Source organism: Ascaphus truei, chromosome 18 (assembly GCF_040206685.1).
Source record: "Ascaphus truei isolate aAscTru1 chromosome 18, aAscTru1.hap1, whole genome shotgun sequence".
Classification (NCBI taxonomy): domain Eukaryota; kingdom Metazoa; phylum Chordata; class Amphibia; order Anura; family Ascaphidae; genus Ascaphus; species Ascaphus truei.
In genome coordinates, this window is record NC_134500.1 from 33,698,762 (window position 1) to 33,715,440 (window position 16,679).

Below are 16,679 nucleotides of genomic sequence, written 5' to 3' on the forward strand. Positions count from 1 at the left end.
GCCCCACATTCCCACACAGAGCAAGCTGCCCCACATTCCCACGCAGAGCAAGCTGCCCCACATTCTCACACAGAGCAAGCTGCCCCACATTCTCACACAGAGCAAGCTGCCCCACATTCCCACGCAGAGCAAGCTGCCCCACATTCTCACACAGAGCAAGCTGCCCCACATTCTCACGCAGAGCAAGCTGCCCCACATTCCCACACAGAGCAAGCTGCCCCACATTCTCACACAGAGCAAGCTGCCCCACATTCTCACGCAGAGCAAGCTGCCTCACATTCTCACGCAGAGCAAGCTGCCCCACATTCTCACGCAGAGCAAGCTGCCCCACATTCCCACGCAGAGCAAGCTGCCCCACATTCTCACGCAGAGCAAGCTGCCCCACATTCCCACGCAGAGCAAGCTGCCCCACATTCCCACGCAGAGCAAGCTGCCCCACATTCCCACACAGAGCAAGCTGCCCCACATTCTCACACAGAGCAAGCTGCCCCACATTCCCACGCAGAGCAAGCTGCCCCACATTCCCACGCAGAGCAAGCTGCCCCACATTCCCACACAGAGCAAGCTGCCCCACATTCTCACACAGAGCAAGCTGCCCCACATTCCCACACAGAGCAAGCTGCCCCACATTCCCACGCAGAGCAAGCTGCCCCACATTCCCACACAGAGCAAGCTGCCCCACATTCCCACGCAGAGCAAGCTGCCCCACATTCCCACACAGAGCAAGCTGCCCCACATTCCCACGCAGAGCAAGCTGCCCCACATTCCCACACAGAGCAAGCTGCCCCACATTCCCACGCAGAGCAAGCTGCCCCACATTCCCACACAGAGCAAGCTGCCCCACATTCCCACGCAGAGCAAGCTGCCCCACATTCCCACACAGAGCAAGCTGCCCCACATTCCCACACAGAGCAAGCTGCCCCACATTCTAACGCAGAGCAAGCTGCCTCACATTCTCACACAGAGCAAGCTGTCCCACATTCCCACGCAGAGCAAGCTGCCCCACATTCCCACGCAGAGCAAGCTGCCCCACATTCTCACACAGAGCAAGCAGCCCCACATTCCCACGCAGAGCAAGCTGCCCCACATTCCCACACAGAGCAAGCTGCCCCACATTCTCACACAGAGCAAAATTGCCCCACATTCTCACGCAGAGCAAGCTGCCCCACATTCCCACACAGAGCAAGCTGCCCCACATTCTCACACAGAGCAAGCTGCCCCACATTCCCACACAGAGCAAGCTGCCCCACATTCTCACACAGAGCAAGCTGCCCCACATTCTCACACAGAGCAAGCAGCCCCACATTCCCACGCAGAGCAAGCTGCCCCACATTCCCACACAGAGCAAGCTGCCCCACATTCTCACACAGAGCAAAACTGCCCCACATTCTCACGCAGAGCAAGCTGCCCCACATTCCCACGCAGAGCAAGCTGCCCCACATTCTCACGCAGAGCAAGCTGCCCCACATTCCCACGCAGAGCAAGCTGCCCCACATTCTCACGCAGAGCAAGCTGCCCCACATTCCCACGCAGAGCAAGCTGCCCCACATTCTCACGCAGAGCAAAACTGCCCCACATTCCCACGCAGAGCAAGCTGCCCCACATTCCCACGCAGAGCAAGCTGCCCCACATTCTCACGCAGAGCAAGCTGCCCCACATTCCCACGCAGAGCAAGCTGCCCCACATTCTCACGCAGAGCAAAACTGCCCCACATTCCCACGCAGAGCAAGCTGCCCCACATTCCCACACAGAGCAAGCTGCCCCACATTCCCACGCAGAGCAAGCTGCCCCACATTCTCACACAGAGCAAGCAGCCCCACATTCCCACGCAGAGCAAGCTGCCCCACATTCCCACACAGAGCAAGCTGCCCCACATTCTCACACAGAGCAAAACTGCCCCACATTCTCACGCAGAGCAAGCTGCCCCACATTCCCACACAGAGCAAGCTGCCCCACATTCTCACACAGAGCAAGCTGCCCCACATTCTCACACAGAGCAAGCTGCCCCACATTCCCACACAGAGCAAGCTGCCCCACATTCTCACACAGAGCAAGCAGCCCCACATTCCCACGCAGAGCAAGCTGCCCCACATTCCCACACAGAGCAAGCTGCCCCACATTCTCACGCAGAGCAAAACTGCCCCACATTCCCACGCAGAGCAAGCTGCCCCACATTCCCACGCAGAGCAAGCTGCCCCACATTCTCACACAGAGCAAGCTGCCCACATTCCCACGCAGAGCAAGCTGCCCCACATTCCCACGCAGAGCAAGCTGCCCCACATTCTCACACAGAGCAAGCTGCCCCACATTCTCACGCAGAGCAAGCTGCCCCACATTCCCACACAGAGCAAGCTGCCCCACATTCCCACGCAGAGCAAGCTGCCCCACATTCTCACACAGAGCAAGCTGCCCCACATTCCCACACAGAGCAAGCTGCCCCACATTCTCACACAGAGCAAGCTGCCCCACATTCTCACACAGAGCAAGCTGCCCCACATTCCCACACAGAGCAAGCTGCCCCACATTCTCACGCAGAGCAAGCTGCCCCACATTCCCACGCAGAGCAAGCTGCCCCACATTCCCACACAGAGCAAGCTGCCCCACATTCCCACACAGAGCAAGCTGCCCCACATTCCCACACAGAGCAAGCTGCCCCACATTCCCACGCAGAGCAAGCTGCCCCACATTCCCACGCAGAGCAAGCTGCCCCACATTCTCACACAGAGCAAGCTGCCCCACATTCTCACACAGAGCAAGCTGCCCCACATTCCCACACAGAGCAAGCTGCCCCACATTCTCACGCAGAGCAAGCTGCCCCACATTCCCACGCAGAGCAAGCTGCCCCACATTCCCACACAGAGCAAGCTGCCCCACATTCCCACGCAGAGCAAGCTGCCCCACATTCCCACGCAGAGCAAGCTGCCCCACATTCTCACACAGAGCAAGCTGCCCCACATTCTCACACAGAGCAAGCTGCCCCACATTCCCACGCAGAGCAAGCTGCCCCACATTCCCACACAGAGCAAGCTGCCCCACATTCCCACGCAGAGCAAGCTGCCCCACATTCTCACACAGAGCAAGCTGCCCCACATTCCCACACAGAGCAAGCTGCCCCACATTCCCACGCAGAGCAAGCTGCCCCACATTCCCACGCAGAGCAAGCTGCCCCACATTCCCACACAGAGCAAGCTGCCTCACATTCCCACGCAGAGCAAGCTGCCCCACATTCCCACACAGAGCAAGCTGCCCCACATTCCCACGCAGAGCAAGCTGCCCCACATTCCCACACAGAGCAAGCTGCCCCACATTCCCACACAGAGCAAGCTGCGCCACATTCTCACACAGAGCAAGCTGCCCCACATTCCCACGCAGAGCAAGCTGCCCCACATTCCCACACAGAGCAAGCTGCCCCACATTCCCACGCAGAGCAAGCTGCCCCACATTCCCACGCAGAGCAAGCTGCCCCACATTCTCACGCAGAGCAAGCTGCCCCACATTCCCACGCAGAGCAAGCTGCCCCACATTCCCACACAGAGCAAGCTGCCCCACATTCACACACAGAGCAAGCTGCCCCACATTCCCACACAGAGCAAGCTGCCCCACATTCTCACGCAGAGCAAGCTGCCCCACATTCCCACACAGAGCAAGCTGCCCCACATTCACACACAGAGCAAGCTGCCCCACATTCCCACACAGAGCAAGCAGCCCCACATTCCCACACAGAGCAAGCAGCCCCACATTCCCACGCAGAGCAAGCTGCCCCACATTCCCACACAGAGCAAGCTGCCCCACATTCCCACGCAGAGCAAGCTGCCCCACATTCCCACGCAGAGCAAGCTGCCCCACATTCCCACGCAGAGCAAGCTGCCCCACATTCCCACGCAGAGCAAGCTGCCCCACATTCTCACGCAGAGCAAGCTGCCCCACATTCCCACGCAGAGCAAGCTGCCCCACATTCCCACACAGAGCAAGCTGCCCCACATTCTCACGCAGAGCAAGCTGCCCCACATTCCCACGCAGAGCAAGCTGCCCCACATTCCCACACAGAGCAAGCTGCCCCACATTCCCACGCAGAGCAAGCTGCCCCACATTCCCACACAGAGCAAGCTGCCCCACATTCCCACGCAGAGCAAGCTGCCCCACATTCCCACGCAGAGCAAGCTGCCCCACATTCTCACGCAGAGCAAGCTGCCCCACATTCCCACGCAGAGCAAGCTGCCCCACATTCCCACACAGAGCAAGCTGCCCCACATTCTCACGCAGAGCAAGCTGCCCCACATTCCCACACAGAGCAAGCTGCCCCACATTCTCACGCAGAGCAAGCTGCCCCACATTCCCACGCAGAGCAAGCTGCCCCACATTCCCACACAGAGCAAGCTGCCCCACATTCTCACACAGAGCAAGCTGCCCCACATTCCCACGCAGAGCAAGCTGCCCCACATTCCCACGCAGAGCAAGCTGCCCCACATTCCCACACAGAGCAAGCTGCCCCACATTCCCACACAGAGCAAGCTGCCCCACATTCCCACGCAGAGCAAGCTGCCCCACATTCCCACGCAGAGCAAGCTGCCCCACATTCCCACACAGAGCAAGCTGCCCCACATTCCCACACAGAGCAAGCTGCCCCACATTCTCACACAGAGCAAGCTGCCCCACATTCCCACGCAGAGCAAGCTGCCCCACATTCCCACACAGAGCAAGCTGCCCCACATTCCCACACAGAGCAAGCTGCCCCACATTCCCACACAGAGCAAGCTGCCCCACATTCCCACACAGAGCAAGCTGCCCCACATTCCCACACAGAGCAAGCTGCCCCACATTCCCACGCAGAGCAAGCTGCCCCACATTCCCACGCAGAGCAAGCTGCCCCACATTCTCACACAGAGCAAGCTGCCCCACATTCCCACACAGAGCAAGCTGCCCCACATTCCCACGCAGAGCAAGCTGCCCCACATTCTCACACAGAGCAAGCTGCCCCACATTCCCACGCAGAGCAAGCTGCCCCACATTCCCACACAGAGCAAGCTGCCCCACATTCCCACACAGAGCAAGCTGCCCCACATTCCCACACAGAGCAAGCTGCCCCACATTCTCACACAGAGCAAGCTGCCCCACATTCCCACGCAGAGCAAGCTGCCCCACATTCCCACACAGAGCAAGCTGCCCCACATTCCCACACAGAGCAAGCTGCCCCACATTCCCACACAGAGCAAGCTGCCCCACATTCCCACACAGAGCAAGCTGCCCCACATTCCCACACAGAGCAAGCTGCCCCACATTCCCACACAGAGCAAGCTGCCCCACATTCCCACACAGAGCAAGCTGCCCCACATTCCCACGCAGAGCAAGCTGCCCCACATTCCCACACAGAGCAAGCTGCCCCACATTCCCACACAGAGCAAGCTGCCTCACATTCTCACACAGAGCAAGCTGCCCCACATTCCCACACAGAGCAAGCTGCCCCACATTCCCACACAGAGCAAGCTGCCTCACATTCCCACACAGAGCAAGCTGCCCCACATTCCAACGCAGAGCAAGCTACCCCACATTCCCACACAGAGCAAGCTGCCTCACATTCTCACACAGAGCAAGCTGCCCCACATTCCCACACAGAGCAAGCTGCCCCACATTCTCACACAGAGCAAGCTGCCCCACATTCCCACACAGAGCAAGCTGCCCCACATTCCCACACAGAGCAAGCTGCCCCACATTCCCACGCAGAGCAAGCTGCCCCACATTCCCACGCAGAGCAAGCTGCCCCACATTCCCACACAGAGCAAGCTGCCCCACATTCCCACACAGAGCAAGCTGCCCCACATTCTCACACAGAGCAAGCTGCCCCACATTCCCACGCAGAGCAAGCTGCCCCACATTCCCACACAGAGCAAGCTGCCCCACATTCCCACACAGAGCAAGCTGCCCCACATTCCCACACAGAGCAAGCTGCCCCACATTCCCACACAGAGCAAGCTGCCCCACATTCCCACACAGAGCAAGCTGCCCCACATTCCCACGCAGAGCAAGCTGCCCCACATTCCCACGCAGAGCAAGCTGCCCCACATTCTCACACAGAGCAAGCTGCCCCACATTCCCACACAGAGCAAGCTGCCCCACATTCCCACGCAGAGCAAGCTGCCCCACATTCTCACACAGAGCAAGCTGCCCCACATTCCCACGCAGAGCAAGCTGCCCCACATTCCCACACAGAGCAAGCTGCCCCACATTCCCACACAGAGCAAGCTGCCCCACATTCCCACACAGAGCAAGCTGCCCCACATTCTCACACAGAGCAAGCTGCCCCACATTCCCACGCAGAGCAAGCTGCCCCACATTCCCACACAGAGCAAGCTGCCCCACATTCCCACACAGAGCAAGCTGCCCCACATTCCCACACAGAGCAAGCTGCCCCACATTCCCACACAGAGCAAGCTGCCCCACATTCCCACACAGAGCAAGCTGCCCCACATTCCCACACAGAGCAAGCTGCCCCACATTCCCACACAGAGCAAGCTGCCCCACATTCCCACGCAGAGCAAGCTGCCCCACATTCCCACACAGAGCAAGCTGCCCCACATTCCCACACAGAGCAAGCTGCCTCACATTCTCACACAGAGCAAGCTGCCCCACATTCCCACACAGAGCAAGCTGCCCCACATTCCCACACAGAGCAAGCTGCCCCACATTCTCACACAGAGCAAGCTGCCCCACATTCCCACGCAGAGCAAGCTGCCCCACATTCCCACACAGAGCAAGCTGCCCCACATTCCCACACAGAGCAAGCTGCCCCACATTCCCACACAGAGCAAGCTGCCCCACATTCCCACACAGAGCAAGCTGCCCCACATTCCCACACAGAGCAAGCTGCCCCACATTCCCACACAGAGCAAGCTGCCCCACATTCCCACACAGAGCAAGCTGCCCCACATTCCCACGCAGAGCAAGCTGCCCCACATTCCCACACAGAGCAAGCTGCCCCACATTCCCACACAGAGCAAGCTGCCTCACATTCTCACACAGAGCAAGCTGCCCCACATTCCCACACAGAGCAAGCTGCCCCACATTCCCACACAGAGCAAGCTGCCTCACATTCCCACACAGAGCAAGCTGCCCCACATTCCAACGCAGAGCAAGCTACCCCACATTCCCACACAGAGCAAGCTGCCTCACATTCTCACACAGAGCAAGCTGCCCCACATTCCCACACAGAGCAAGCTGCCCCACATTCTCACACAGAGCAAGCTGCCCCACATTCCCACACAGAGCAAGCTGCCCCACATTCCCACACAGAGCAAGCTGCCCCACATTCCCACACAGAGCAAGCTGCCCACATTCCCACACAGAGCAAGCTGCCCCACATTCTCACACAGAGCAAGCTGCCCCACATTCCCACACAGAGCAAGCTGCCTCACATTCCCACGCAGAGCAAGCTGCCCCACATTCCCACACAGAGCAAGCTGCCCCACATTCCCACGCAGAGCAAGCTGCCCCACATTCTCACACAGAGCAAGCTGCCCCACATTCCCACGCAGAGCAAGCTGCCCCACATTCCCACGCAGAGCAAGCTGCCCCACATTCCCACACAGAGCAAGCTGCCCCACATTCCCACGCAGAGCAAGCTGCCCCACATTCCCACACAGAGCAAGCTGCCCCACATTCCCACGCAGAGCAAGCTGCCCCACATTCCCACGCAGAGCAAGCTGCCTCACATTCCCACACAGAGCAAGCTGCCCCACATTCCCACGCAGAGCAAGCTGCCTCACATTCCCACACAGAGCAAGCTGCCCCACATTCCCACGCAGAGCAAGCTGCCCCACATTCCCACGCAGAGCAAGCTGCCTCACATTCCCACACAGAGCAAGCTGCCCCACATTCCCACACAGAGCAAGCTGCCCCACATTCCCACGCAGAGCAAGCTGCCCCACATTCCCACGCAGAGCAAGCTGCCTCACATTCCCACACAGAGCAAGCTGCCCCACATTCCCACAGCTGTGTCGGAGCTGAAGTACAATAACATGTCCCTGGACATGCGTTACCCCCACGGCCACGTTACGGGGGACGATCCGGCGGCTTCCGAGGGAAGCTGCAGGAAATGGACAGAGGCCATATTTAAAATAAATAAACATGGCATCTCGGGATTTTATAATGGCAGCGAGAACAGAGGAGCCTATCTGAGTAACACATATAAAGTTCGTATCTCCCTACCCGAGCAAAGACAAACATTTTATCAAAACCGTTTCTGAGGTTACCATGGTAACCGTTACACTGTCGAGGAGAGCGCGCCATTTTAAACCCCCACATTTCTCTCTCAATGGCTTTGGAAAAAGCACGAGATCTAACAAGGTAGAAAAATGAATTGCAAAGATGGCCGGCGCGGGGAGGCGGCTTCAGGGTGATGTAATGGGCGCGGTGGATTTATTGGGGTAAAATGGAGGTATTTAGACATTGCGGGCCCCACGAGGCGGATACATGGCATTTCCTCACCTGAGGACGACGACGATCGGACTCTCACTTCCCGTGATCACCATCAGCCCTTTCCAGATCATCAGCGCCGACGACACGATCATTCCAAAGTTTAACACCTGGTAATACAGCTGCAAACACAAACACTGACCGTGAGAGACACACCACACACACCACACACACACCCACACCCCCCCCCCCCACACAGAACAGCACGCGCGCGCGAGAGAGAGAGAGAACAGCACGCGCGCGCGAGAGAGAGAGAGAACCGCACGCGCGCGAGAGAGAGAGAACCGCACGCGCGCGAGAGAGAGAGAACCGCACGCGCGCGAGAGAGAGAGAGAGAACCGCACGCGCGCGAGAGAGAGAACCGCACGCGCGCGAGAGAGAGAACCGCACGCGCGCGAGAGAGAGAGAGAACAGCACGCGCGCGCGAGAGAGAGAGAGAACCGCACGCGCGCGAGAGAGAGAGAACCGCACGCGCGCGAGAGAGAGAACCGCACGCGCGCGAGAGAGAGAACCGCACGCGCGCGAGAGAGAGAGAACCGCACGCGCGCGAGAGAGAGAGAACCGCACGCGCGCGAGAGAGAGAGAACCGCACGCGCGCGAGAGAGAGAGAACCGCACGCGCGAGAGAGAACCGCACGCGCGCGAGAGAGAGAACCGCACGCGCGCGAGAGAGAGAACCGCACGCGCGAGAGAGAGAACCGCACGCGCGAGAGAGAGAACCGCGCGAGAGAGAGAGAGAACCGCACGCGCGAGAGAGAGAGAGAGAACCGCACGCGCGAGAGAGAGAGAGAACCGCACGCGCGAGAGAGAGAGAGAACCGTAAGCGCGAGAGAGAGAGAACCGCACGCGCGAGAGAGAGAACCGCACGCGCGAGAGAGAGAACCGCACGCGCGAGAGAGAGAACCGCACGCGCGAGAGAGAGAACCGCACCCGCGCGAGAGAGAGAGAACCGCGCGCGAGAGAGAGAGAACCGCACGCGCGAGAGAGAGAGAACCGCACGCGCGAGAGAGAGAGAGAACCGCACGCGCGAGAGAGAGAGAACCGCGCGCGAGAGAGAGAGAGAACCGCGCGCGAGAGAGAGAGAACCGCGCGCGAGAGAGAGAGAGAGAACCGCGCGAGAGAGAGAGAGAGAACCGCGCGAGAGAGAGAGAACCGCGCGAGAGAGAGAGAACCGCGCGAGAGAGAGAACCGCGCGAGAGAGAGAACCGCGCGAGAGAGAGAACCGCGCGAGAGAGAGAACCGCGCGATAGAGAGAACCGCGCGCGCGAGAGAGAGAACCGCGCGCGCGAGAGAGAGAGAGAACCGCGCGCGCGCGAGAGAGAACCGCGCGCGAGAGAGAGAACCGCGCGCGCGAGAGAGAGAGAGAGAACCGCGCGCGCGAGAGAGAGAGAGAGAACCGCGCGCGCGCGAGAGAGAGAGAGAACCGCGCGCGCGAGAGAGAGAGAGAGAACCGCGCGAGAGAGAACCGCGCGAGAGAGAGAGAACCGCGCGAGAGAGAGAACCGCGCGAGAGAGAACCGCGCGAGAGAGAGAACCGCGCGAGAGAGAGAACCGCGCGCGAGAGAGAACCGCGCGCGAGAGAGAACCGCGCGCGCGCGAGAGAGAACCGCGCGCGCGAGAGAGAACCGCACGAGAGAGAGAGAACCGCACGAGAGAGAGAGAACCGCACGAGAGAGAGAGAACCGCACGAGAGAGAGAGAACCGCACGAGAGAGAGAGAACCGCACGAGAGAGAGAGAACCGCACGAGAGAGAGAGAACCGCACGAGAGAGAGAGAACCGCGCGCGCGAGAGAGAGAGAACCGCACGCGCGCGCGAGAGAGAACCGCACGCGCGCGAGAGAGAGAACCGCACGCGCGCGAGAGAGAGAACCGCACGCGCGCGAGAGAGAGAACCGCACGCGCGCGAGAGAGAGAACCGCACGCGCGCGAGAGAGAGAACCGCACGCGCGCGAGAGAGAGAACCGCACGCGCGCGAGAGAGAGAACACACGACATTTAGCAGCATCGATGTGGGCAGCATGTGTTCGTGAGCACAGGCAGCACTGGTGCGTGTGCAGGCAATATCGCTGTGGGTAAGGTTTATGTGTACACGAGGGTACAAGCAGCATCAGTGTGCGGGTACAGGCTGTGTCAGTGTGTGGGGGGCAGTGTGTGCGGGTACAGGCTGTGTCAGTGTGTGGGGGGGCAGTGTGTGCGGGTACAGGCTGTGTCGGTGTGTGTGGGGGGCAGTGTGTGCGGGTACAGGCTGTGTCGGTGTGTGTGGGGGGCAGTGTGTGCGGGTACAGGCTGTGTCAGTGTGTGTGCGGGGAAGTGTGTGCGGGTACAGGCTGTGTCAGTGTGTGGGGGGGGCAGTGTGTGTGCGGGTACAGGCTGTGTCACACTGTGTGGGGGGCAGTGTGTGCGGGTACAGGCTGTGTCAGTGTGTGGGGGGGCAGTGTGTGTGCGGGTACAGGCTGTGTCAGTGTGGGGGGGCAGTGTGTGTGCGGGTACAGGCTGTGTCAGTGTGTGGGGGGGCAGTGTGTGTGCGGGTACAGTCTGTGTCAGTGTGTGGGGGGGGGCAGTGTGTGTGCGGGCACAGGCTGTGTCAGTGTGTGTGTGGGGGGGCAGTATGTGTGCGGGTACAGGCTGTGTCGGTGTGTGTGTGAGGGGGGGCAGTATGTGTGCGGGTACAGGCTGTGTCGGTGTGTGTGGGGGGGGCAGTGTGTGTGCGGGTACAGGCTGTGTCGGTGTGTGTGGGGGGGCAGTGTGTGTGTGCGCGGACACAGGCTGTGTCGGTGTATGTGGGGGGGGCAGTGTGTGTGTGCGGACACAGGCTGTGTCGGTGTGTGAGGGGGCAGTATATGTGCGGGTACAGGCTGTGTCGGTGTGTGTGGGGGGGGCAGTATGTGTGCGGGTACAGGCTGGGTCGGTGTGTGGGGGGGGGAGCCAGTATGTGTGCGGGTACAGGCTGTGTCGGTGTGTGTGGGGGGCAGTGTGTGTGTGCGGGTACAGGCTGGGTCGGTGTGTGTGGGGGGGGAGCCAGTATGTGTGCGGGTACAGGCTGTGTCGGTTTGTGTGGGGGGGCAGTGTGTGTGCGGGTACAGGCTGTGTCGGTGTGTGGGGGGGCAGTGTGTGTGTGCGGGTACAGGCTGTGTCGGTGTGTGGGGGGGCAGTATGTGTGCGGGAACAGGCTGTGTCGGTGTGTGTGGGGGGGCAGTGTGTGTGTGTGGGTACAGGCTGTGTCGGTGTGTGTGGGGGGCAGTGTGTGTGTGCGGGTACAGGCTGGGTCGGTGTGTGTGGGGGGGGAGCCAGTATGTGTGCGGGTACAGGCTGTGTCGGTGTGTGGGGGGGGCAGTGTGTGTGTGCAGGTACAGGCTGTGTCGGTGTGTGTGGGGGGGCAGTGTGTGTGTGCGGGTACAGGCTGTGTCGGTGTGTGGGGGGGCAGTATGTGTGCGGGTACAGGCTGTGTCGGTGTGTGTGTGTGGGGAGGCAGTGTGTGTGTGCGGGTACAGGCTGTGTCGGTGTGTGTGGGGGGCAGTGTGTGTGTGCGGGTACAGGCTGGTTCGGTGTGTAGGGGGGCCAGTATGTGTGCGGGTACAGGCTGTGTCGGTGTGTGGGGGGGCAGTATGTGTGCGGGAACAGGCTGTGTCGGTGTGTGTGGGGGGGCAGTGTGTGCGGGTACAGGCTGTGTCGGTGTGTGGGGGGCCAGTATGTGTGCGGGTACAGGCCGTGTCGGTTTGTGGGGGGGGCCAGTATGTGTGCGGGTACAGGCTGTGTCGGTTTGTGTGGGGGGGGCCAGTATGTGTGCGGGTACAGGCCGTGTCGGTGTGTGGGCCAATATGTGTGCGGGTACAGGCCGTATCGGTTTGTGGGGGGGGGGGGGGGCAGTATGTGTGCGGATACAGGCTGTGTCGGTTTGTGGGGGGGGGGGGCAGTATGTGTGCGGGTACAGGCTGTGTCGGTTTGTGGGGGGGGGGCAGTATGTGTGCGGGTACAGGCTTTGTCGGTTTGTGGGGGGGGCAGTGTGTGTGTGTGTGTGCGGGCACAGGCTGTGTCGGTGTGTGTGGTTAGTGTGTGTGGGTACTGGCTGTGCGTGCGTGCGTACACACACGCGCGCCACTTTTCACACACGCGCCACTTTTCACACACACACAACTTTTCACACCCACACCACTTTACAAACACCAACCACTGTGTGCGCGCGCGCGCACGCACACACACACACACGCACACCACTTTACACACACACCAACCACTTTACACACACACCAACCACTTTACACACACACCCACACACCCACACCCACACCCACACACACACACACACCAACCACTTTACACACCCACACACCAACCACTTTACACACCCACACACCAACTACTTTACACACCCACACACCAACCAGGGGGTGCTACAGCTAAGGTTATAAAGCTGAGCATGTTTGCAGTGTTTTAAAAGTATTTTCTAATGTGTGCCAAGAATGAGGCTAGTGACTGTAGGGGATATATATATATATATATATACACACACACACACACACACACACACACTCACTCCACTCCAGGTGCCAGAATCGGAACCCATAACTTTTAGCACACAGAAAACAGGACACAATATATTTTATTAAATGGTTATAGTTTAATGTGTGTATATATATATATATATATATATATATATATATATATATATATATATATATATATATTGAGAACCTGTATATGAACTGAGGGCTTTCCAAGTCCTTGATTCCGGAAAACCCAGATGGCTACCAGGTGGCGCCTCTGTGTCAGTCCGGAGTCCGTACTTGAAAGACTCTGGGACGCCAAGCTGTTAGAACAGGAGGGGCACTGCAGTTATACTCAAGTACCCACGTCCTGGGCTAGCACAAAGGCTATCCGGCAACCATTTGCCAAAATCCAGACTCTGTGGAGCCTGAGCAGCAGGGGGAGGCTCCGTATGCAAAGAGGCAGAGGGGCCAGGTTAGCCCATGCCCTTTGCTACCTGAGAAAAAGGTGCCCTCCTGGTTTTACAATACCGGCAAATCGGTGATTGGCTGGCAGGAGACTTCCCACGCTCCGATAGGCTGTTCAGGTTAGTGAATTAAAGCCTGAAAGCTTAAGGGAGCTTGCAGCCAATGAGGAGCGCCAAACCAACAGCGGCAAATTAAAAGATGCTCAGAACTGAATAGACGCGCGCCGGCTTCAAAGCTTTCAAGGCAGAAAAGTTTCTAAGCCCAGCTTTATATAACGTCGCGGTCGCAGCAGGCATTTACATGCCAGAAACAGTTCAGGACTTTTGTGAGTAACTACCGGTCATTGGAAAGTGCTCTAAAAAGGTGATCTTAAGGAATTTCGTTCCGGAAACGGATTTATTCGTTAGACTCATTCCCAGTAAGTGTCTTGATCTTTGTAGAATTGTGTAACTTTGTGTGTGTCTTTTACGAGAAATAAATTACCATTTATTTTACCATCTTGTTTTGCTCAATCAAATGACCCCGGTTATAAAAAGGTGTTGTAGAGCCTGGTCTCCCGTGACAGGCTTCTAAAACTGGTGGCAGCGGTGGGACAGATTGGGCCTATGTTATAAACTCTGCGGGGCTTATAACATCGCGGGAAACTCGAAGATTGCGAGCTCCCAAACAAGCGGTAACCTACACACGTTACACAAGGCAAGGAAAACACAGGTTCTCTTTCCCCTTAGCTTAGTGCCTGCAGGTGAACATGGACAAGCGATCAGAACAGTACTGGTCATGGGATCGAACAAAGATTGTTGCCGGTGTGAAACCTATGGGCTATCGACGGACGGTCGGTCAAAGACTTTACTGGAGAAGGACATGGAAGTTCACGAAGCCCGGATGGCTTTAACTGAGGACTTGCTTTCAGCTGCAGTGGTAAAATTTCAGTCAGGGGCACAGGAGGTTATTCCTGCCCCGGTGGCAGAGGATGGGGAGGGAGCGGGTGCCCACATGGATGTGTCGGGGTGGGGGGAGCAGTGTGTGCACGGGTACAGGTTGTGTCGGTGTCGGGGGGGGGAGAGACAGTGTGTGTGCGGGTACAGGCTGTGTCAGTGTGGGGGGGGCAGTGTGTGCGCGGGTACAGGTTGTGTCGGTGTGGGGGGGGGGAGAGGACAGTGTGTGTGCGGGTACAGGCTGTGTCAGTGTGGGGGGCAGTGTGTGTGCGGGTACAGGCTGTGTCAGTGTGGGGGGGGCAGTGTGTGCGCGGGTACAGGTTGTGTCGGTGTGGGGGGGGGGAGAGACAGTGTGTGTGCGGGTACAGGCTGTGTCAGTGTGGGGGGCAGTGTGTGCGCGGGTAAAGGCTGTGTCAGTGTGGGGGGGCAGTGTGTGCGCGGGTACAGGCTGTGTCAGTGTGGGGGGGGGCAGTGTGTGTGCGGGTACAGGCTTTGTTGCTGTGGGGGGCAGTGTGTGTGCGGGTACAGGCCATGTAGGTGTGGGGGGCAGTGCATGCGCGGGTACAGGCTGTGTTGCTGTGGGGGGGCAGTGTGTGTGCGGGTACAGGCTGTGTCGGTGTGAGGAGGCAGTGTGTGCGCAGGTACAGGCTGTCAGTGTGTGGGGGGGCAGTGCGTGCGCGGGTACAGGCTGTGTAGGTGTGGGGGGGCAGTGCGTGCGCGGGTACAGGCTGTGTAGGTGTGGGGGGGCAGTGCGTGCGCGGGTACAGGCTGTGTAGGTGTGGGGGGGCAGTGCGTGCGCGGTACAGGCTGTGTAGGTGTGTGGGGGGCAGTGCGTGCGGGGGTACAGGCTGTGTCGGTGTGTGGGGGGCAGTGTGTGTGCGGGTACAGGCTGTGTCCGTGTGTGGGGGGGCAGTGTGTGTGCGGATACAGGCTGTGTCCGTGTGTGGGGGGGCAGTGTGTGTGCGGGTACAGGCTGTGTCCGTGTGTGGGGGGGCAGTGTGTGCGGGTACAGGCTGTGAGGGGGCAGTGTGTGCGCAGGTACAGGCTGTCAGTGTGTGGGGGGGGCAGTGTGCGCGGGTACAGGCTGTGTCAGTGTGGGGGGGGCAGTGTGTGCGCGGGTACAGATTGTGTCGGTGTGCGGGGGTACAGTCTGTCAGTGTGTGGGGGGGTAGTGTGTGCGGGTACAGGCTGTCAGTGTGTGGGGGGGCAGTATGTGCGCGGGTACAGATTGTGTCGGTGTGAGGGGGTACAGTCTGTCAGTGTGTGGGGGGGCAGTGTGTGTGCGGGTACAGGCTGTCAGTGTGTGGGGGGGCAGTGTGTGTGCGGGTACAGGCTGTCAGTGTGTGGGGGGGCAGTGTGTGTGCGGGTACAGGCTGTCAGTGTGTGGGGGGGCAGTGTGTGTGCGGGTACAGGCTGTCAGTGTGTGGGGGGGCAGTGTGCGCGGGTACAGGCTGTTAGTGTGGGGGGGCAGTGTGTGCGCGGGTACAGGCTGTTAGTGTGGGGGGGCAGTGTGTGCGCGGGTACAGATTGTGTCGGTGTGAGGGGGGCAGTGTGCGGGGTACAGTCTGTCAGTGTGAGGGGGGTAGTGTGTGCGGGGTAGTGTGTGCGGGTACAGGCTGTCAGTGTGTGGGGGGGCAGTGTGTGCGCGGGTACAGATTGTGTCGGTGTGTGGGGGGGCAGTGTGTGCGCGGGTACAGATTGTGTCGGTGTGAGGGGGTACAGTCTGTCAGTGTGTGGGGGTGTAGTGTGTGTGCGGGTACAGGCTGTCAGTGTGTGGGGGGGTAGTGTTTGTGCGGGTACAGGCTGTCTCGGTGTGGGGGGGGGTCAGTGTGTGCGCGGGTACAGGCTGTCAGTGTGTGGGGGGGTAGTGTTTGTGCGGGTACAGGCTGTCTCGGTGTGGGGGGGGGGTCAGTGTGTGCGCGGGTACAGGCTGTCTCGGTGTGTGGGGGGGGGTCAGTGTGTGCGGGTACAGGCTGTCTCGGTGTGGAGGGACAGTGTGTGCGTGGGTACAGGGCAGTGGGGTGAGGGTGGGGGAGTAGGGGGAAGGGGTGGTAGTGTGGTGGTATGGGGGGGATGTGGTGGGACAGGGCAGTGGGGTGAGAGGGTCGGGGTGTACAGTGGGGTAGGGGATGGGAAGGCAGTGTGGGGGGAAGGGGAGGCAGTGTGGGGGGAAGGGGAGGCAGTGTGGGGGGAAGGGGAGGGGGGTGTTTGAGGATACTGGCTGCATGTCCATATTCATATAGATGTATTTATTTCATAGTGCTGGTCTTTGAAGTGGGCAGCACATTCCCCTCCCCCGGGTTCTTACCTGTCTCTTGTTCATCCT

At 59.6% G+C, this 16,679-nt stretch overlaps 1 protein-coding gene across 1 annotated transcript in view; it reads right to left on the reverse strand.

Moving 5' to 3' along the window:
- The window catches only part of SEC11A (SEC11 homolog A, signal peptidase complex subunit), a 49,299-nt gene that overhangs the window by 32,385 nt on the left and 235 nt on the right, over positions 1-16,679 (reverse strand). The window contains exons 1-2 of the mRNA XM_075576076.1: positions 16,662-16,679; positions 8,482-8,591 (exon numbers count right to left, since the gene is read on the reverse strand). The exon at positions 16,662-16,679 is cut by the window's right edge and continues 235 nt beyond it. Coding sequence (XP_075432191.1) covers positions 8,482-8,591; positions 16,662-16,679 — 128 coding nt within the window. The remainder of the gene's footprint in view (positions 1-8,481; positions 8,592-16,661) is intronic.